The sequence below is a fragment of the Xyrauchen texanus genome, chromosome 29 (genome assembly GCF_025860055.1).
Source record: "Xyrauchen texanus isolate HMW12.3.18 chromosome 29, RBS_HiC_50CHRs, whole genome shotgun sequence".
In the NCBI taxonomy this organism is placed as follows: domain Eukaryota; kingdom Metazoa; phylum Chordata; class Actinopteri; order Cypriniformes; family Catostomidae; genus Xyrauchen; species Xyrauchen texanus.
The window spans coordinates 26,995,980-27,019,720 of record NC_068304.1 but is presented as its reverse complement, the minus strand read 5'-3'; the positions used below and the strand labels follow the sequence as shown (position 1 = coordinate 27,019,720).

At 37.1% G+C, this 23,741-nt stretch overlaps 1 protein-coding gene across 1 annotated transcript in view; it reads left to right on the top strand.

Moving 5' to 3' along the window:
• LOC127623183 (signal-induced proliferation-associated 1-like protein 3) overlaps positions 1–23,656 on the top strand; it is a 113,177-nt gene extending 89,521 nt beyond the window's left edge. The window contains exons 8-21 of the mRNA XM_052097501.1: positions 289–874; positions 1,477–1,751; positions 9,507–9,746; positions 9,868–10,044; positions 13,064–13,185; positions 13,791–13,903; positions 14,491–14,936; positions 16,706–16,909; positions 17,022–17,181; positions 17,290–17,482; positions 17,560–17,709; positions 17,890–18,016; positions 19,286–19,367; positions 19,591–23,656. Coding sequence (XP_051953461.1) covers positions 289–874; positions 1,477–1,751; positions 9,507–9,746; positions 9,868–10,044; positions 13,064–13,185; positions 13,791–13,903; positions 14,491–14,936; positions 16,706–16,909; positions 17,022–17,181; positions 17,290–17,482; positions 17,560–17,709; positions 17,890–18,016; positions 19,286–19,367; positions 19,591–19,737 — 3,022 coding nt within the window. The 3' untranslated portion in view covers positions 19,738–23,656. The remainder of the gene's footprint in view (positions 1–288; positions 875–1,476; positions 1,752–9,506; positions 9,747–9,867; positions 10,045–13,063; positions 13,186–13,790; positions 13,904–14,490; positions 14,937–16,705; positions 16,910–17,021; positions 17,182–17,289; positions 17,483–17,559; positions 17,710–17,889; positions 18,017–19,285; positions 19,368–19,590) is intronic.
• Positions 23,657–23,741: the final 85 nt, after the last annotated feature.

The following is a 23,741-nucleotide window of genomic DNA, read 5'->3' as shown; positions in this document are numbered from 1 at the left end:
AAAAAAAAAAACATTTCAGTATATTTTGTTATTATTTTAGTTTTAGCATTTCAGGGTTGCAGGAGTTAGTATTAACTTATTTTTAAATATTGTTAATGCTTTCCATTTTTCCACATTTTTGGGTGAACTATTCCTTTAAGTGTATTGTAATTTAGTTTCAGTTTTTTAAGTTGTCATTTATTTTTTTCGTTAACTTATTTACCTTTTTTTCAGTTTTTGTTAGCGATAATAACAAAACAAGTTCTACTGTTATTTGTTGAAGTGACAGTTTGCTCTTTCTTCCTATAGTGTGGCAGTGACTCGCATGAAGGACGTTCCCCCATTTGGCCCACCTCTCCCTTCAAATGGTATGATGTACCGTGACCCCGCTGCCTTCCGCGCCTTTTTGCTAGCCAAGGTTATCAACGCTGAGAACGCTGCGCACAAATCTGAGAAGTTTCACACCATGGCAACCCGCACACGCCAAGGATACCTGCGGGACCTGGCAGAGAACTGTGTTTCTACTACACCACTGGACACAGCTGGTAAACTGAACAATCTCATCTCCTTGGCCTCCAAACGCAAAGAACGTGTCCGGGCGCGGGAGGGGGCGGAAATTGGTGCAGCAGGGGCTCTTGTTTGGCGCGTACTTGTGCAGGACTTCAGTGGCGGAGGTGCTGAGCTGCCTTGTGCATTGGCCATCTCAAATGAGTATGTTGTATTGGCGGACTGCTCCACCAAAGAGGTGGTGTTTAACTGTTTCTGTGCCGATGTGATTGGCTGGACGGCAGAAAGGCTTGCACTGAAGATTTTCTATGGCAGAGGAGACCACGTGGCTGTGCGGGTGCCTGAGGGCAGTGCCCAAGAAGTCAGAGAGGTGGTACAGAGACTTAAGGTAGGAGACATGGAGAGCATTACATCCATTGGTGAAATTTTTTAAAACTGGATGCTGTGTTAGTGCTTTCTGATACAACATATGTATCATAAGTTGTATCACACAGGCTTCCTATGGCCATGGAAAACCTGGAAATATGGGAAATTGTCACAGAAAAGTCACGGCTTTTTTAAAACATTTTGAAGTCATGGACATTTCTGTTATGAATGTAATGTGTTATGTGTTGTTTTTTTTTTTTTGTTACATTCAGCTCTAAAATATTTCATCAGCAAGATATTGCACTTGTGTAGATTACAGCCAGCCTGCAAACCAAAGTGATGTCCATTTTTTAGAAAATCGTTCTTCTGAGTCTAATCTTTTCAATATTCTGTCCAACCGCTTGACAAATCAGTCTGAATAAATCATTAGCATATCTGTCTTTTAATCAAAATTATTTTTATAATTCCTTATCCAGTAGTCACAAATGACAAAGTTATGGTTAAAAAGTGTGCAAGCCCTGAGTGCCATGATTTGCTGTGATACAGTCGCCAAGAATTGGTTTGCATTATGGAATATGCAATATGTAGTCTCTAAACTCTTGTTTCTCTCTATTCTCACTGTAGGCATTGACAATAGGTTGTGAGACTGTTGATATGACGTTGAGACGTAATGGTTTAGGCCAGCTGGGTTTCCATGTGCGTCTGGATGGAACGGTGTCTGAGGTAGAGGAATATGGTTTCGCCTGGCAGGCTGGACTCCGGCAGGGCAGCCGGTTGGTAGAGATCTGCAAGGTCGCTGCAGTGACTCTCTCCCATGAACAGATGATTGACCTTCTGCGGACATCCGTCACCGTGAAAGTGGTTATCATACCACCTTATGAAGAGGGAGGGCCCCGCAGGTGAGTTTATGCAGGAGAATTCTCACCTGTTGTTAGAGGTTGACATGTTAAAATACTAACTGTTCAAAAGTATAGCCCCAAGACAAAGAATATGTGTGTAAAAATTATTTTATTCTGATCAAATCACTTACTAAACTTTTCTGTGTAAATTTATAGCCAATTTTACAACTTCGTTACCATGATGATGTAAAGTCAACAAACACTTAAATGACTGTTAAAGTGCAATTTAAGCAACTTTATAGCTCAAATAATACATGAGTTTTAACAGAAGAATTAATGCAAGTGCTTTTATAAAACTATAAGCTTCACAACAATTAGCCCCATTCACTTCCATTGTAAGTGCCTTACTGTAACCTCGATTTTTGCTTTTTATTAAGAAAAGAAAAAATATTTTTGTGGTTATCAACATATTGCCACAAATGCTGTCGATTGACCTTAACTTGTATTGAACCCGGAACATTCCTTTCAGACATCAGACAATTTCCAAACGATAGGCAACTCAAAGGAATAGTTTACCCAAAAATGAAAATACTGTCAATCCTTACGTTGTTCCAAATTCTAATTACTATTTCTTCAATGGAACATTGAATGGGTTAATGAATGTCACTATCTGTGTTTTCAATACAGTGGCAGTAATAGTGATTCTCTTTAAAGCTTAAAAGAACCCAAACTTGTGCATCATATTCCAAGTCTTCTGAAGGCATACGATAGGTTTTGTTGAGAAACAGCTGAAAATGTAGGTCACTTTTCAGAGAAAATCTTGTCTGTTGTACGTAAGTGAATGCCATGAGACAAACTCACCCGAGAACTTGCATGGTTTAGTGCTAAAAGAATGCAAGTTCTCGAGTGAACACACAAATCACTGTGAATAAGCTTTTCTCGTGGACATGCAACAGACGTCAAGATTTTCACTAACAGCCGCACCGCAGAAATAAACCAAGTGTCTGCTAGGATTAAACACAGATTAATTAAGGTTTTTAATCCTTGTCCCTTTATTGCATTGTGTCTGCTTAGGACACAACCTTAAAGAGTTGCGTTGTTCATCTCACACTGCCTGTATTGAAATCAGTGTTGAGTTGAGTCTCCTATGCACTTATCATCTGGAGGGCTTTTTTCATGATGCATAGAGTTGCTGCTTATGTAAAGCATTCCAAATCAGTCACTAATGTGGTTCCATTTCAGTTAAGCAGCATGGCAGCTCACTAGGTTTTGGAAAAGAGTCCTTCTCTGACAACTGATTGTTGGAACCTCAACTCAGCATTATTCGTTCTGTCCTGAAAACAGCAAATTTAAGCTAAAAATGTGGGCAGCAGCACATTTAATGTCTGACAGGCTGCTGGTATTGTTTGTTTTGTTTTTTTGAGTATTTTTTTGCACTTTGCACTCCCTCCGGAGACACATTCTCGTTTTGGACAGATTAATGACGGCTCTCGTGCCAGAATTAATGCTGCTTGTTGCAGAAGCCTGTCAGTGTTGGAAACCCTCTGACATAATTCAAAGATTAAATTTCATTTTCAGGTGATCCATAAAACATAAAAAAACCTGCTAGCTGTATCTTCAACCGAGAGGGAAAAGCTCTTTGTCTGGTGGACAAACACACACAGGCGCTCACCAGATTTTGAGAACGTTGGCAGACGCCTCAGTTCTCAGGGGAAAAGTGAGTGGGAGTGTTAGAGTGAGAGAAAAAGAGAGAGAGGGACAGATAGAAAGAGAGTGTTAGAAAAGGAGAGGAGAGAGGGATGGAACAGTTTACAGATGAAAACAGTGATTATGTGAAGCCTCCGTTTTGCTGCATCGAAAAGGTACGTTTGCGAGCGCATCTAATCTTCCTGCTCAAACTGTTATTATGAAACAGATAGTTCACTCAAAATTCTGATTGGACGAGCTGTGTTCGAAGCAATTGTAAAATGACTATAAATGCACACTTGTGAACTCACATTCTATAGAATGCAAATGCACAAAGTTTGCTAATCGAGCTACATTGTTTATGTTGTTTTTTGGCAGCTAACAGGATGATGTTATACATTTATGATGAATAAATTTAACTAGTCCATTAGTGCACAGCCTTTTGTTGCTTGCTTGATTCTAAATTATTAATGTGCATGCATACAAATGTGTTTGCAAGTGCATGCAATGCATAGTCCATGAATGTTAACATAATTTAGCATTGCATAACTTTCTGCTGAGTGTCTGCTTTTAGTGACTAATTGCTCAGCAATGTGTTTGATTGCATGCTAGAGGGACATGTGATGTTCTTTGTGGTTAATTTCTGTTAGTAAACTTCTTTTGAAATGTTCTCTCTCGCACACATGCATGCATCCCAACACCCCCTATCGACAATGGCCATGGAGTGAAAGAGTATTTTAATTACATGCTTAGACATGTTTCTCTTTGTGGCTTCCTATCTCTTTCCCTTTCCCTCTCTTATTTGTATCTCTCTCCCTCTCTCCTATTTCGTTGTTCTGTCTTTTTTGTTTGCCGTGGAGTGCCAGTGAAGCAGATTGCTTGAGATTAAGGCTTGAATCTGTGAAAAGGGGCTTAAAATAAATAAATAAATGGTAGTAATTAATACATTCATTCTTGCTTGAGGCAGAGAGAAAAAGGATGGTGTGTGTTTAGAATTCAGACTGTAAATGTTGAGACGTGTGAGAAGTGGGAGGATATTACATACAGAGGAAAGAACCTACCCCTCCTCTTTCTCCCTCCTTCTCCTCTTGTTATCATAGTGAAATAGAGGATTGAAGGGGTGGGGAAAGCAGACCGTGTGTGTGCGCGTGCACGCGCAAGGTTGTGAGGGCTCGCCTGTACTTCATCTGTCAGTTAGGGATGCCTCATGGCTCTGCCGCGGACATCTGAAATGACTGCATGTTCTACACTTGGAGGTTAGTGGATTGGAGACAAAGAGAGGATGGAGGGGGAGTGTTAAAATTGAATTGATTGTACAGTAACAAAGAATGACAAAGGAATGAGAATACATGGGCATGGTGATCATTAAGCCGGCGGAGGTGATGAACAGAAGGATGGATGGATGGATGGATGGCTGGCAGTAAAAGGAGTGGTGATGCTGACAGTACTCTTTCAGTGATGAGAGAGACCTCTTGTTCAGCAACATGAGGCTCAGGGTTTTTTGGCCTTTGTTCACCGAAGAGCTTCAGTATCTTTGATTTAAGAAGTGTTTGTGTGCACAAAAGGGTCATTTTGGTTAGTGAGGGTGTATTGAGGCTCTTAAAAAGCTTTGAAACTGTTAACATGAAATAATAATAATCATATAATAATAGTGTGCAAAAATCTTGACTTTAACTTTCAAAACTGCATGTGCTGTTTTTTATTCAAATCTGATATGATAAAGTATCAGTTGCCTTTCTAACAGGTCCTATTGATTGAGAAGTTGTCATTTTCTTATGGAAAATTCCTTAAAGAATGTATATGGTACATTTATAATGGGTTTAAAATTCTGATTTCGCAAAGTTATAGGATTTTCAAAAATGTAAAACAAAAAAATGCTAAATGAATGATGTAGATTCTGCACTATTTCTTCGTCTCTAATGTAATCAAATTTGTTACATTTACCATGTTAATTCTTTTGTATGAAACGTACACAAGATGCTCTTTGGAACATTATTAACCCTTCTACAGTCTTTGTTACAGGCCGACACTCTTGGTATTCCTGGTCAAGTGTGATCAAATACAGCATTCTTGTAATTTATTAAGCTTTTTTTTTTTTTTTAAGAAATGTAATTAACTAAGTTTACTAAAGTAATAACACTTAACTTGTGCATTTCTTTTGGAATGTTATGGTATTTAGACCTAATTTACCTCCAAGGTACTCAATTACATAATTTAATTTTAAGAGCCAGTATTATGCTCATTTACAGGGGGGGTCTACTAGAATAGGTTTACATGCTTTAATGTTCAAAAACACATAATTTTTCTCATATTGTTCATTGTTCATATTGTTCACCTCTTTTCACCCTCTGTCTGAAACACTCTGATTTGGCGCCTATCTTTTTAAATCCTCCCTTTCCGAAAAGTCCAGTCCTTTGACTGGTCAGATGGCCCAATCTGCTGTGATTTGTCAACCGCTTGGTGTGTGTCGGAAATGTAACGCCCCCTTATCATAATGAAGTAGCCCTTTAGGCAGTATGCAAATGTATTACATAGTGACAAAGTCACAGAAGTAATGGCTGGACTGCAAACCAGGCATTTCAGGCAGTTCAGGAGCAGTGTTTTCTGTGGGAGGGTGTAACACCCTTTGGCGTGGACTTTATGCTTTGTAAATTTGCAGACCTTTTACATGCAGAAACAGCTATATTACACACTAAAGGAAAGGTAAAATCCTAAAAAGCATAATAGGGCCTCTTTATTATGAATTAAACACTATTTATTTTACTTAATTAATAACACACCTCAGGGCTCCAGACTGCGACTATTTTCAAAAGAAATTGATTGCGACAATAATTTAAAATCTAGTCACCATTGGCGACAGTCGGGTTGTATGCTTTCATATGCCATTCTGGCCATTCTCTGTTGACCTCTCTCATCAACAAGGCATTTCCATCCACAGAACTGCTACTCATTGGATGATTTTTGTTTTTGGCACCATTCTGAGTAAATTCTAGAGACTGTTCTGTGTGAAAATCCCAGGAGATCAGCAGTTACAGAAATACTCAAACCAGCCTGTATGGCACCAACAATCATCCATGTTATTATCTAATCAGCCAATCATGTGGCTGCAGTGCATAAAATCATGCAGATAAGGGTCAGGAGCTTCAATTAATGTTCACATCAACCATCAGAATGGGGAAGAAATGTGATCTCAATGATTTGGACTGTGGCATGATTGGGCGGGCGGGCGTGCGTATAAATCAAGCTTTTGACACTTAGGACAATTGAGGGACTTGCACACAACTATTACACAAGTTGCAAACGTTCATTGATGCTCAAGAAGACAACACACTTCTTTATGCATACTATACTTTATGTAAATATCTGTAATATAGATTCTGAAGAGCAGTTCTAAATACAAAATATTTTATCTCTTATAGGTGTATAAATTATGAAAGGGGTGTGAACATTTATTAGACAAAATGGAATGCAAACTTATCTTAACTATATACTGTTCATTAAACCTTTGATAAATGGGTTATCAGCTGACATCCTTTTCTTGGGCTGTCTATCTTCGAGCAATTCTGTGATTTGGCGACTAAAATCAGCCATTTGGCTCCTTAATGTTTCAGTTTAGACAATGTTAAAAAGTTAAAATTAGACTGGAGACCTGCACCTCATTAAATTGAAAAAAAAAAGAGAAAATATCAAAATGTGTCATGCATTTGGAGCATCTGCTGGAAAATATATATATATATATATATATATATATATATATATATATATATATATATATATATATATATACTTTTACGTGAAATTTTAAATTATAACCAGTAGATAGCTGTAGCTATCCATGCATGTTTGCCTGGTCACTGTATAGTGATGTTGTTACAAAGTTAATATCTAGATATGTCACAAGTTATGAAATTAGATATATATTTAGATATGTCCAAAGACTATTTTTCGTCAAAGTTTAGCATTTGTTTGTTTGCATTCAAACTTGACATTAGTGTTACAAAGAGAAGACTTTTTTTGTTTTAATTTGAACAGATTTTTTGTATGTTTGCAAAAAAATTTAGTCAATATACAAATTTCAAGATAATAATCAGAAAGATAATGAACAGCAATAAAGAAATTATTAATAATAAAAAAAATCAGTAATAAACCGTGAAGAAGAATAAAGTCTTGTTTGTAATAAAGTCTTATAAGAAATAATCAAATCTTGAAAATCACACAGAAGCATGGAATCTAGGTGTGTGTGTGTGTGTGTGTGTGTGTGTGTGTGTGTGTGTGTGTGTGTGTGTGTGTGTGTGTGTGTGTGTGTGTGTGATTTCATGATTTCAAATCTGTCAAAAAATCTGAAGACAGTAGAAGGGTTAAATCATGCTGGGATAACATGGATCAACAGGTTTTGAGTCCATGACATCATGTTTTATTATAGAAAAGAAAACAATTACTAAATTTAGGTTTTAATCTTGCAAGATGAATATGATTAAGCATGCTCACAAGACTTTTGAAACTGACTGTATACCAACTAACACAGGTGTTAGTAGTGAATTTCCATGTTTTCTTCTATTGAGATTTCTCCTTTCAGCATGCCTGTGTAGTCAGTCATAGGAGGTTTATGTTCTCATGTAGTCTTCAGAAGCGAGTTTTTGATGTGTTAGAAAGAAGCACTATGGAGCCAGTGTCTAATCCATTCTCTGCACTGCTTCTCCTGCTTTCTTTGTCTAATATTTTGGATAACATTTTGGCCCAGAATGTGTTACTATACCAAATTGTTCTAGGCTGCATTGTAGGGCTTTGGTTTATGATTTGCTGGTGAGTGGACAGCAGGGTCTACAGCAAGGACCGCAGGGCTTTGCAAGACGGCTTCTGGATTAGGCGGTGGTTTTTGAAGATCTGGGTTGTAGGTTCAAAGCCCTCTTAACTTGTTCTGAAATTTGCTTTGAATCAGCTAAATTATAAATTTGTAATTAGTCATGCTTGCTAAGTCAAGCATAAATATTTGATCAAATCGTGGGTATTTAACTTTAAGACTTCAATGACCGTTTAAATTGTGCAGCTTGCATGCCATTACTTTTCTAAGCAATTTGTTGTACGATTTTTGTCTGGCAGATGATAAATTGAGCACAAAAATCCCGTAGTCAGAGTAATTGAGGGACAAGAATATCAGAGTTGGGTCCAGTAAACATCCACCCAGAACACCCTAGCATTATGCCGGCAACTTTTGCACGTGTAAACGCCACCACTTATTCCTCAGAAAATTAAAAAAACCTTGTTATTTAATAGAATTACCATAAGATGACCCATCATTGTGGGTACTGCCTCACAAATACTTAATTCAAATTTACTGAAACATGCAATATGTTAATGATTTGTTTGGAAAAACTTACTGGCCCTAAATAGACAAATGTAAGCTGATAAATCTGTCTGGTCAGAAGCAACTAAAATCAAAGGATAGTTGGATCTTGACTTAAGTCTGTGTGTGAAAATCAAAGGGGGGTTCATTTTCTCATCATCATCAGAAAGCAGAGAGACCCAGAGGGATACAGACGCTGATGAGTGCATTTCATCCTGATACTGTTTGGCATTCAGTCAGGGTTAGTGTACTAGTCAGCAGGGATTTTGGGACTAATCTGCCAGTGAACCAGACCCGCTGTACTCAAGAGTTCACACAAATTACTGCAGAACCATTTGCTGTAACCTTCCCGTAAAAGCTGTAAACTCTTACAGGGGATGAAGGGTTTGGGTATGTTTCATTAAGCCGGGGACTAAGACTTTAAAACCATCATGATCACCCTGAAGTGCCCTGAAGTTTTTACCCAGTGCCCTGAAGTTTTTACTTTTCATTTAGATATGAACTGATGACATTGAACTAATGACTCGAAGATATATAGCAGGAGCGTTTTCACTGATGAGATCATAAATGACAGTGCAAAGGACAAAATGAGAAATATCTGCAGATAAAGTTTCTGAGGAAGGAAGCTAAACTGTGCAATGAATGTGATGTATTCATTTTTTATATATGAATTTACATTGTACTAAAAACTCCAAACCTCCTAATTTCTGAAGTCGACAACATGCCACTGATTATTACATATTTCTTCAAATATTAATCATTGGTCTGTTTTCTTGTGTTTGTAGAGGCTGCACGGAGGAGTACGAGATGAAAATGATGGAGCAGAAGGGAGAAGCAGAACAAGTGGCTGCAGGGTATCGCAGTGGACAACGAACCCCAATATGGCGCTGGGACAGCCCCCCTGGTACACACAGCTCCGCCCAGCGCTGGACTCCCAGTGGAGCCCCACCAGCAGTCCCCAGCCGTACACTCAAATCTCTGGTCCCCATCCCCTTCAGAGAGCCTCAACATATCTCTGCTAAAAGGTATCACTGCATATGGTTGAAATCTCAGTTACATAAAAATGGCAACAATTGGTCAAATATTTTGGATTCAGTCTCCTTGCTTGTTGTTCTTCTAACTAGCTATTTCCGTCCCCTCCTACAGGCCTGTCAGTTATCCAGAGAACCATTATAGTGTGTCTCCCGTTGGTGGGGACAGAGGGTTGGTGTACAGAAACCCTTCGGCTAGTTTCTCCAGTCCAAGCTCTGGGTTCAGCTCAGCCGTACTGGGGGTGCCAGGTCTCAGCGGACCATTTGTGCGCTATAAACCCTCTCCAGACAGGTCAGTACTGGTCAGATTGCCCATTCTTTTGTAGCACCTGTCCATTATATAACAGGAGTTCAAAAGTTAAGGTCACAGAGTTCAGAAAATTTTAATTTTACACACAGCAGCTTGATCAACATAGGTGAGCCATACATTGGAAACTAGGGCTGGTTGAACTAGCTAAAGCTACTAGTTTGATAAATCTCAACATTTATCAGCATCGTGATGATATTCATCATATATTTAAAAAATGAGTGCACTTATTTTAATCAGAGGAACCATTATTATGATATTATACGAGTAAATTTAAAACAGAATTTTTTTTTTTTAAATAATGCACGTTTTTCCCTCACTGTTATTAGCCATATGAACACAAGAAATAATATTTTATAAATTGTATTATATGCACCAATATAAACAATACATAATAATAAGCAGCCATATTAATCTATTAATAATTACCAGAACAGATGTGTATGACTACTTTCTTCTATAGAACACAAACAAAGATTTTTATTAGTATATCTCCATTCAATGCAAGTGAATGGTGACCAGAATTTTTAAGCTCCAAAAAGCACATAAATGCAACGTAAAATGTATCCAAAAGACTCCAGTTGTTAAATCTAAATCATCAGAAGTGATATAACAGGTTTGGGTGAGCAACGGATCAATATTTATGTCCTTTTTTATTGTAAAACTCCACTCTCAATTCCACATTCTTCTTTAGTTTTTTGCCGATTTGCATTTTCCGTGCATATTGCCACCTACTAGTTGGGGCTTGCCAAAGGTGGAGGTTTACAGTACAAAAAATACTTACATTTTGATCTGTTACTTCACTTCTGAGGTCATGGATTTCACCACTTTTATACTGCCTTTATGTGCTTTTTGTAGCTTTAAAATTCTGGCAACCACTCACTTGCATTGTATGGAAGTACAGAGCTGAGATAGTCTTCTATAAATCTTAGTTTGTGTTCTGCAGAGGAAAGAAAGTCATACACATCTGGGATGGCATCAGGGTGAGTAAATAATGACAGAATTTTTGGATGAACTAACCCTTAAACTTTTGTAAGTAATGACGCAAATAATTATTGGTGTTACACTATTGTAACACCATTGGTTTTACACTAATTGGTGTTACACTATTGACATATTTTCTATGAGAGACAGTATTATAGTATCTTAAGTTGTGACACGAGGAGTGGGCACATTAAAATGTCAATATTCACAATGTTGGTTAATCTTATATCGCCAACAATATAATGTTGAATATATTATCCTTTCAATAAATTGCCCAGCCCTTATGTAATCTGTGACACTAAAGAAGCTATGGCCATATGAATGAACGTCTTCAGGCATTGTTTGTCATCATGAAGGGATGTGAATTTTGGTTAATGAGAGGCTGGTGTTGAGACATGTATCAGCTAAACATGTAGTTCTAATTCACCCATCAGATTCACAGGCACATTGTGTATGTGTGTATAAAGCAAAGGTCGAGGCATGTACAGGCAGCCGTTCAGTGCTCATAGATCTATTTTGTTTGTGCGTGTTTGCTGGTTGGCTGCCCTTTCAACCAGAGAAACTTGTAATGTATGGGTCTCTTTTTATGATTAAAAACACAAAAGCAAATGTGTGTGTTTGAATGAGACACTGTTTTTACCCTTTTATGTTTCCCAATCACATTATTTATAGTTAGTGCAATGATAAGAGCATATCCTGTTTTTGCTCTTAATTAGTGCTTGTCCCTTCAAAACACAATCCCCATGACAAACACCTCAAATATTTATGGAGCTTAGAACAAGCTTTCTCAGTATAACAGTTCTTCTGATTCTGTTCCCATATTTCAAAGATTTTTGTTTGGTAAGTCTGTAATGTTGTTTTTTTTATTTTTTTTTATTTATTTTTTTTTTGCATGTGATGGGAGATTAAAGCTGTATTGGAGGGTAATGAAGAGTTGTTGTGATACTGTTTACTGTTGTGAGACTGTTAGCATATCATACTTGACTGTATTTGTGCTGGTGAATCTGCGGGATGTGGTAATGAGTGCTATTAATAGTCCCATCAGACCCACCCGTATATCACTGCTCAAATCAACGTGGTGACAAGTGACAACGCGCTTAGCTTGCAACAAGCTCGGGATTCTGTGTGTCTTGTGTATGCTGTGTGAGGCACATGACACTCGGTGACTTTAAGGTGCAAAAGGTTTTTCTAGCTTCTGCCATTTAAACACACACCCTTTGTCCAAAACCCTGCATGTCAGTCAACCTGAATGCACAAAATTATTTACAGGCAGAAAGCATTTCTTTCTGCTTTTTTTTTTTTTTTCTTCTTCTTCTTTTTTTAAGGGATAGTTCACTCAAAAATACAATATTTCTCAGCTTTGAGTCATGCTAATGCTATGCCATATGTGTATGACTTTCTTTCCTCTCCAGAACAGAAATGAAAATATAAAAAAATGGTCCTTTAAATGCAATTGAATGGTGGACTTTGAACCTTAAAAAAATCTGTTTCTTACCCACACCTATCATATCGCTTTAGATATGAATTTACCTACTGGAGTCTTATGAATTTATTTTATGTTCATTCTTCAAAGTTACACAATTCACTTACATTGTATGGACTTTCAGAGCAGAGATTTTCTTCTAAAAATCTTTTTCTTCCACTGAACATAAATCAAGTCAGACACATCTGGAATGGCATGAGAGTGAGTAAATGATGAGAGAGTTTAGATGGATTTAGAATTACTCATTTGAGTATGGTGTAAACATGATACAAAATATAAACCACAAACAGATTAATGAAATGGACAATACAAACAGTTTTACAAAAACAGTGACAGAATGGAGAGAGAATTTCTAATCAGCTAGTTTTCTGATTGGCTAAAAAGTCTGGGCTGCTCCCCTGAACATATATTGTTCAGGTATGATTTCTCAGGACAGGGAATCTGTTGTCGTGCTCTTGTTGGAGTGAGTTGCTGCTTATTTGATTTGAGTTATTTGGCATGTGTTCAATACCAAAGGTTAATATTTTGTGTTTGTAGGTTTGGATCAGTCCAACGTTCTCTCCAGCCGTTTGACCCACATGTAACTGTTGATGTCTCTAGTGGAGAATCTTCATCTGGCTTCACTAGCCAAGAGAGTACAATGGAGCGCAATAAGTCAGGTAAACAAATGCAACATTTTTGTGGACAACACATAAACAAAATAATTTGTGCAATGCCATCACCTTTGTGAACACTGCCCTCTGTTGGTTAAACACTGAACATAGGATCCAAGTGATTCTCAACTATTAAACTAGGTGTTACATGGTGGAACCTAGCCAGCCTATGTACAGGCCAACATGGACAGGTTGCATGACATGACCTCATCTTCGGAAAAAATAAAAAAAATAAATACAAATATGAAAAGTGAAAGAAATCAGACTACATATGCAGTAAAATACAGTTCAATTGCAGAGAGGATAAACCTATTTTCTGACCCTATCCATTTTTTATTTCAAGGACATTTCTTCTTACTATTGTACACAAAAAAATTGTGGGACTGCATTGGATAACCACTTGATGTCTAATGAAAATTGTTTTCGGGTCCTTAAACAAAACCAGTTGAGAACCACTGTTTTAAATCCATTGGTAATCAGAGGCTGTGAGATTATGGTGATTGTCTGGTGTATACTGACTGATGGACAGACTCTGATAGATTCTGATTATCAAGCACAATGAAGTGTATCAAACACCCATACCATTTTGTATTTGTATGTCTGTTAAACAGAGCCCATGTGGCATGTCCCTGCCTCATCACGAGGTGTCTCAGTGAGCTCAGCTCAGAGAAGACAGGCCCGACAGGACGTCCAAGGAAAGGACTCTCCAAACCGCCACTCAAAGGTGAGAAATCATCCTCCCAAGGAAAGTTGCCCCTTGGGTAATCTTGTTTGTTTGCTTAGACAAGCTTTAAAGTGCATCCCATAGTAATGAATGTGAGATTGCCATGAACAGCATGATTTTCAGTAAATTGTGCTCATAAATAGAATGGACGTTATCTTAGGTGAGCTGGAATGATGTGTGACATTGCAAAGCATTTTTATTCATATGGAAATTGTTACATTTTACAGTTACATGGTTAACTGCAAAGACTTGAGAATGACAATCAAATAACAATAAATAAACAATAAATCCTTACATATGTTATACATGTTTGAGATAAGGAAATACACATGGTGTGTTATCTTTGGGTTCCTTGTTTCGCTATTTTATGTGCCCCAGCAACAATGTTTTACTATATTTTTGGATATTTTTCTACAATTCCATTTAAAACTATCCAAACACACAGAACGTCCATAGACGTAAATTAGAAAAAAGATCTGAATCTTTATAATATTGCGGACGGTAACAATTGCTGAAGTATGAATTGGTCTGTAAATTTTACATAACTCTCTTTTTTTTTTCCCCACCTGTTCTGCTCTCTCTCTCAGGGTGAGGCACACTACTCCAGTCACTCTAGCAGTAACACCCTCTCCAGCAATGCTTCCAGCAGTCACAGTGATGAGCGCTGGTTTGACGGTGTAGGAGGTGGGGTTTCCGGTGCACTGAGTGACCCCTCAGACCCTGACCCTGACCTAATGGGCAAAGGAGGGTCCAGTGACAGTGGCATTGATGCATCTCTCTACACACCCAGCCCCAATACTACAGGAGCCAAGCCCAACCGCAGTCATGCAGGAACTCCACATAAACTGCTGCATAGCTCTGCTACGTACAGCGGCCTGCAAGAGCTGTCAGGAACGGGAGGGAGGAGTGCAGGGGAGGGTCATCACAGAGAGTCGTCGCCCATCATTCCTGCCTTAGCCAGTCAAACCAAGAACTATCGCACACGCACGTTCCCCCCTCCGGGATCCGCCAATGCAGACAGCTTCAAACCAAGGTATGGAAGTCTTTTTTTATTCTAACTTGAAAAATATTGAGCTTCTCAAACATAGCAACATAACCAACAAACAGCAACAATAGATGTACTGTATAGCTCTTGAACAGAATAATCTGTATAAACATGGCATGGACTTAAAGGGTTAGTTCACCCAAAAATGAAAATTCTTTCATAATTTAATTACCCACATCCCATCCCAGGTCTGTATGACTTCTTCACCAGAACACATTTGAAGAAAATATCTCTGCTCAGTAGGTCCTTAAAATGCAAGTAGCTAGAGATCAGACCTTTTTGAAGCTTCAAAAATCACAGGCAGTCAGCATAAACATCATCGATATGACTCCAGTCTTCTAAATAGATCGATTTTGGTGCAAACAAAGATCAATATTTATGTATTTTTTAATCACACCGTCCGGTTAACAGCAGTATGCACTTTCACATCACAGAAGGGATGAGTTCATGCTGTCTCTTGCGTGGCGTATTCACGTTGGCATGTTACAGACGTAATCTCACATTTTTCTATTGGTTGATGCATCCAGGATAAGCACACAAATGCACCGTTGTCAATAAACGAACAGATACAAATACATATCTAAACCAAAACCAACGAAGCCTCTGTACAACGTTCCTCCTGCACAATTGTAAACTGTGCTGCTCTTCCGGGTGTTGCATGTGCGTCAGTCACGTGAACATACCAACCCCGTTACATCACTCACGCATACTGCTGTTGACTGGAAGCTATAATTTATAGTTAAAAAGTACTTTAATATTTATCTTTTTGTACCAAAAGTGATCGTATTGCTTTAGAAGACAGTCATTTAACAGCTGGACTCATTTGGATGACATTTATGCTGACTGTCTGTGATTTTTGGAGATTCAAATGTCCACCCACTTGCTAAAGAAAGTCATATACACCTGGGATGGCATTAGGGTGAGTAAATGATGAGAGAATTTCTTTTTTGGGGTGAACTATCCCTTTAAGGTATGTTCCCAGAAAACAAAAATAGCTGACAAAAGGTCTATTTACACCAAGACCATAACAAAAATTACTTGAGTCATTTGCATGGTTTAATGCAATGCATCTGTAAGTACAAACATTACAAATTCCAATGCAAATTACAAACTGTCTTACAATTCCAATATTACGCATTTTAATGTAATATCTGACAAAAACAGACTTGACACATTTTAAACAAAACCACCCAGAAGCAAGCCATCTGATACAAATATACACATTTTACTTGCATTATTGCAGCGCAGTGGTGATCCACAGCTTCTTTTTGCACCAATTTGTTACTGTTAATTTTATTTCTGTTATCCGTTAGTAATGTTATAGCTTTTATATGTTCCGTATGCTCTAAGACCAGAGTTTTATTGGTAACAATCTATCCAGAATACATGTTCAAGACACATGACCCAAAAGCACCTATGTTATTGGTCAGTGATGTTTTTTGCACCAAAAGATTAAATAAAACCATGGCCTGCAGATTTACAGCCAGGAAATGAATAGGTCCATAATAATGTATTGTTTTAATTCATACTCTTGTTTGTGTTTAATATTCGCTCTTTGTGTAAGTAGGTCTTATACAGCTTTTGAAATCATTGAATAAAATATAGATTTATTAATTGAGCTTACCCTGTTATCCCTGTAGCTATGTCATATTATAAGCAGCAAAGGCTCGTTTTGCAACAAAGTATTTATAATTCTGTATAATCCTGTGACCAGCTGGCACATATCTGCATATGTATTTGTGTGTGTTGGGGGTTAGGGCCTGCTATACGCCTCAAGGGTATAAGACCCCTGCTATGGCCGATAAACCCCGGCCTTTCAGAGCTTCAACAGTCACACCCACATCAGGCTCCACCCAGCTGTCAAGCTCCGCCCCCAAGTCCCTTAGTAAAAGCAAGCATAGTGCATGGCAACAGGAGAACAGCACTGCATCGACCACCAACACTGACAGCAACAGCAGCAAGTGAGTGTGTTTGTGTGTGTAAAGTGAACCTAAGCCAGAGGTACCTCTTTAGAGACCATAGGGGGCCCTTTGAATCTTGTTTGTGATTTCTGACAAATGTTTGTGCATTCAGGCAGGTGGATATGAATAGTAAGAACGTGTTTGGACAGCCCAGATTACGAGCCTCTCTGAGGGACCTGCGCTCTCCACGCAGATCTCACAAGAGCACCATTGAGGACGACTTGAAAAAGCTCATCATCATGGACCCTGCAGAGACATCATCACGGGATGCGGTGAGCACACAATGCATTGACAAAAAGAATAAAAAAACTCTGCTTGTATGCATGGCAGTCAATCAAATTCAGTTCATACCCATTTGTGTGTTTGTGCTGACTCTACAGTCTCCTCATCGGACCCTGCAACGCACTTTCTCAGATGAGAGTCTGTGTAGTGGACGGAGAGATTCTAGTTATGCAAGCACGCCTCACTTTGAAGGACAGGTCCCACCCAGTGATCTTCTCTTCACCTGCACACTGCCTATCCGTCGCCATGGCCATAACAACAACCATGGGGCCCTGATGCCCAGTAAGAAAGGTTGGTGTCACTTACTAGTCATAGTGATTTGCATGCTTTTCACTGCTTTCTGCTAATAACAATTGTCTCTCTTCTAGTACCGTTATCTGCATCAGAGTTGTCTCTAACTGAGGTGAGGGATAAGGTGCCACCTCTCAGAAGACTGGACCCTGGACTCATGCCCCTCCCTGACACTGCCTGTGGCCTGGAGTGGTCCAGCCTTGTCAATGCAGCCAAAGCTTATGAAGGTATGTGTGCAAGCATCAAATTAAGATACTTAATGGTACTTAAGAGGTGTGTAATTTGTTTTTTTGTTAAAATACTTTCTACTATCCCAGTTTAATGTACAGATGCAACTAGAAGTGATTCATCATATTAATTATCTGAGTGATAAACTACTGTATGTATGTTTGTGTGATTAATTACAGTGCAAAGAGCTGTTTCTTTATTCTCATTGTCTGAGTCTCACGCTGGCGGCAGTGAGTTGAGGCCCGTCATCAGCCCTGTGCATTTCCACACACCACAAACTCCCCGCACCACTCCTACTTTCAACAGGTACTTGCCCACACATACTTAAACACATATGGGTAGTTAACATGTCCTGTGTTGTGACATGCTATATTCTAAAACTATTTTAAACTGCATTTTGAATATTTATTGTAATTATTATGGATGTTGCTTTTATCAGCACTTGTTAATTGAGACAACATGGAACATATTTAATCTGTAAAAATGACAATGTCACACTGCAGGACCTATTCAAATGAACAAGTGAATGCAGAAAGTTGATTAAAAACTTTTAAGAAATGGTGAACAGTTATGATATACAGTAAGATATACAGTTTCCCTTATTGATTCATATACATTTTAACATGCTTCCTTCGTTGCAGAATCACATTCGTGTTGTTCCCAGTCACATTTGACCAGAAAAAATAAACGTGAAATTTTTTAATTGTTATGAAAGAAATGTAACAAATCTAATTTCAATCAGGTAAAAGCTATATTTTTGTGGTTTGAGGTATGTTTTTTTGCAATAATGACACATTAATATTGAGTCAACCCTGAACATGGTGTGTTACAAAGTGTTACAAATAATAAATCATTTTGTTACCTATAATTTATTTCACCAAAACTTAAAAATTCAACAACTCAATGAAGTAATGTAATAAAAATTTTCTGTGTTATAGTCTGACCAGTTCAGTTTAGTGGACGTGTATGTTTTGCACACTTTTTGTTTTATAGTCCCACCCCTTTATTTCTGTGTTTTAGTTTTTTCTACATTATGGCTGTATGACTTTCCTATGGAAGTCACTTTTGAAGTTTTTTTTTTTTTTTTTTGACCACTTAGACTCGTCAAATCAACTCCAAATTTGTTGTGCATGTTCATATAGCAAATGGAAGAAAAGTCACCAAGTCTCGTACCCGTCAGATAAAGGGAAAAAAAATTAGTAAAGAAGAATTTTGATTTCAGTCAAAAATTTTAACATGATTTTAGTTACTATTTTAGTTTTCTGTGAAAAGTTATATCCAACATTACAACTTAACGCATATTAAAAATGCTGTATAATCAAAAACTTTGTTTACATCTTCTGGCTATACTTTTGAAAGTGTGTATTGTAATATTAATTGACTAGCTCCATTCACTTCCATTGTCTGCCTTTATTGTAACTTTTTTAAATAATCAAAAAGTGTCTAAATAATATTTTGTGGTAATCAATAAGATTTTATTATTAACCTGGAACATTCCTTGAAGCATCAACTAGCCATATACTGGGTGTCTTATCTTTGTCTCTCTGACACTGTTAGTCATTGCTTGTGTTACAGTGAAGAGCCTACTAATGACCTGTCTGGGCGTCTGTATCATCTGGAAGTCATGCTGAAACAGCTAAACAATGATCTGGAAAAAGTGAGTAGTTTTGGAGGAATCTGACCAATGCAGGACTGGTTTATTTTGGTCAGTAAAAATGTGCACTCCTCTTAAATTTCAGAAATTAAACACGAGACTGAAGTATGTTACAGTTACTATGTCTTTTAGATGGCATCACAGTTAAGCTTCTCTCTTTCTCTCCTCCCTTTTACCTTGTCTTGTCCTTCTTGTTCTCCTCTACCATCCCCTTTTATTCTCTCAGGAGAAACAAGACAAGGCAGCACTTTTAGCAGAGATGGCCAATCTTAGGAACAACAACCAACGTTTGCAAGAGGAATCTCACTCAGCTAGTGAACAGCTGCGCAAATTTAGCAAACTCTTATCCTCTGCCATACCCGAGAGAAAATAACTGTCTCGCCCTCTCTTTGTGAACAGAGTGCATGTTAGACAAAAAGATGAGAAAAGATCTTCGCAAACCTGTATTTTGCCTGATTTGGTGCATTTTGTGCCAACCGCTCATCAAATTCATAGTTTCTTATTGCCCAGTACAGCCACTGTCCTGTTCACCCTCATCTAAGACAGACGTCAGTGGTGAGCAATGAAAGTCTGCCAGCTCAATCTCTCTTACAGCTGACACCACACACAAAACTGTGAGCTTTATCAAAGTTTGAAGGAGTGAGAGACAGAATCATACAGGTCTGCCTGTTGACTTGAGACTGAAAGCCGGTACAGAAGTACAACATTCTATTTTAATAAAACAAACACACATAATGAGTCCTACCTTGAAAAAAAGCTCCACATCAAAAACAGCACTCTGATTTAATTCCTTTCAGAACTATTTTCTCATTGTAGCTTTATTTTTGTAATCAACGAGTCAGAAGACGACTCTTGAGCCAATAAAACAGAGACACTAGAAATCTGAGAGTCAGCTCAACAGCCAAAAAAGAAACATGCATCAAAGCAGACCTACAAACATCTACACTTGAGCCATCTTGTGGGTAAATTACCTTTCCCAATATGCAATTGGAGCTTTTTAATGAAAAACATGGTACTGTCAATTTTGAGAAGAGGTACAATGCTCTGGGATTGACTTGCAGTTAATATGCATCAAGTATAAATTACGAGTCACATACACGCATGTTCAGGTACATTAAAGGGTTAGTCTCCCAAAAATGAAAATTGCCATAATATACTCACCCTCATGTTGTTCCAAACCTGTATGTCTTCTCTCTTTTGTGGAACAGATGATAGGCAGAAGTAAATTTACTGACAGCCTCGTCCACCTTTCACTATCGTTGTATGGAAAACAACTCGTAAATTATTATAGCCTTTTCATTTTTAGGTGAACATTAAGCCTTTAAAAATGAAGAATACACCTGATTTTGTAATTTCATATTTTTACACACATTTGAGAGTTAACTTTCAAACTACTGCTCTTAAATTAAAAAAAGAAATTGGTAGTCTTTTGCAAGCCGACATTACTTTCGACATGTAATCATGTGCAGAATATGAAATACAGATATCTACATTTAAATTTTCACTTGTTAAAATGCAAATTCTTGATATCAGCAATAGAATTACTAGTGTTGTTATTAGTACTAGTAATTAAGTTTAGCAAAAACAACTTAAAATTTTTATATAAATGTGATGTAATATCAGATATCTATAATGTTATTTGAACTATTATAAAAGCCTTTTTAACATGTCTTTAAATACTTTTCAATGTTTTGATCTCTGGAATTAAGATTGCCACAAGTTAAAACCAATTAACTGATATAAAATATTAGCATTATTACAAGTTCTAATTGAAGATTTAATGTCAGGAATGGACATTTGCACTAGTAACGATGCAATTAATGATACCAACATTTTTTCATCATCAATCATTTTTACTAGTAAGAAGCCCATAGCTCTATATCTGTTTTTTATTTTAACTTGTAAGAAATTAAGGAGGGAATGACAAATCATTGTGAAATTCTACCAGTGAAAATGCTGTTATAGATATAAAAAAAATTACAGCTTTTACTAGTTGAAGTTCTAGTATTTTTTTATATCAATAATAGACATTTCTGTGAATAATGACGTCATTTTTACTAGTGCAAACTAAATACTGATAACAAGAATTTGCATTTTACTAGTAGTAATTGCATAGCTGAGATCAAGAATGAGCATTTTAACTAGTACAAATTGAATTGCAGATATCTGTAATTCATACCCTGCATGAAATTCAGTGTCCAAAGTGCTTGCAAAAGGTTGGCATCTCAACCAATTTGACGTAAGCATTCACCAAGACTTGCTTCAACTAATTTTGACTTCACCAAAAATGGACTTCTTAAGAATTTTTGCATTTGTAAACATGCAGTCCCATTGGGATTATAGCGACTGAAACTCCACTGCAATAATGGCTCTGTAGATCTCCACTCCACCAATCTCTAGATTTCAATTAAGTGTTTGGGGAAAGAAACATGAAAAGGAGATTCCCCTCCACTTACAAACCTTGTAGTGGAAAAGACATGACCAGTGACGGCAACCGCTACTAAAACTGTGATGTTACACCCAAGTCTTTGATAATTTCCTCTGTGCATGGACATCAGTCAGTCATTAAGTGACATGATGAGTCATGTGACAGGAAATGTCATTTGCTTTTTATGTATCGTTTTGGTATAGCACTGTGTTGTAAACTTGGGCTGTTCTGTAAAATTTAGACACTGTATATATGCAAAGCCAACTCTAAGAAAAACTTCTAATTAGCTGTGTTCCATACAGACTATTTTTCTATTTGTATTGTTTTTAGTTCAGGTTTATCAGGTGAAATGACTGTTGGGCAGTAGATGGCTGTTTTCAACTTCTAGACAGAGCATCAAGTTTACATAGTAAAAGACCTCTTTATCCTTCACACTGTAGTTAGCTACATGCTCTGTGAAATCTTAAAGAGGCCTTAAAGAAGTTTTCTCCCACTTATTATAGTGTATGAGTTTGGGTTACTGGAACAACAATCAGAATGAATCTAATGTGGTTTATCATGTACTCCATGCTATACTGTGCATGTTTGCCTTAAGAGTGGTCAGAGAGTCTATCTTTGACCGGTGATGTGACTCATATCAACTCTCTCCATCCCTTTAAACTGATCCAACTGGAAAATATATCTCCTCCTCTCTCAGGACCCACAAACTGCCCTCTCAATGACCTGATGTATTCCTTTTAATTCTGAACTATTTATTAATGTCAATGTAAAAGCACTGCTGCAGTAGGTTATCTTTTATTGTATTAGTTGTTTCTGTCATTTTGGCTGTAAGTGAAAATCTTATGTCTGTTCTCAGACCCACTCAAAAACAACCATATACATGCCTATGAAAGTAACTAGCATAGAAAATGCAAATATTATTATTGTTTTTTTTATGCAGCGAGTAAATATAAAAACTGTTGGCATTCATTGCAGGATCCCTTAGAGCTGTTTAGTAGTGTAGTTGTACATAGGGTGATTTTTATAAAGCTTTGAACTGCTAATAGTTAACATTACTTGTTTCATCTCATCATAATTTATGAAAAAATTAAACACGTTAAAGATTATTCAAATCAATGTACAATTCATGTTGGAATTTTTCGTTTTACAGCATCAACCTGGACTTCCACAATCTGATCATGCATTTCTGCCTATCATATTGTAATAAGCTCATTTGTCTCATTGCTGTGACTACATGAACTTCACCCACTGTTTTTCTGTCATTGAAGTGGGAGGTTCTTCAGATTCCAGTGTCTCACTCAGTTCTGGGTGTCATTATTTACACCATGGATTGTCTGATTTCTGTTTGTATATTTGATAGTTGGATGGTGTTTTTTATTTTATTTTTTATTATTAAATTTGTTCTTTTATTTTAAAAGCTAAATATGAGTAATATACTTGTGAAAACATCTATGTGCATCTGTGTTGCGCATTCAAAAAATCATAGCAAATTATATAGTCCAACTGTAATATCTGAAGGTTTATTTCGTGTAATATTTTGACTATTTATTTTTTTTTGTTTTTTTAATTCATAAAGACAATTTCAAGGTGAAAATACAAGATTACAGATTTGGTAAGATTATTTGGAGGGTACTGAGTTTTTATATATATATATATATATATATATATATATATATATATATATATTAGTTTGTCCTTATTTTGTTTGATTGATCTCTTGTACAAAGATGATTTTATGATTTCTTTTAACCTTATTGTCAGTCTTAATTTTTCAGTTTCTATTAGCATTATGCATGAGACAGTGGCTCCAATGCCTCGATTAACTATCGATAACTGATCAATCTTTGGGTTGGTTTATCAATGAGTGTACATTTAATAACTATAAATTATGTTTTCATTATTTTATATAAAATATATAAAAAATATTTCATAATGAATCTAGTCTGCAT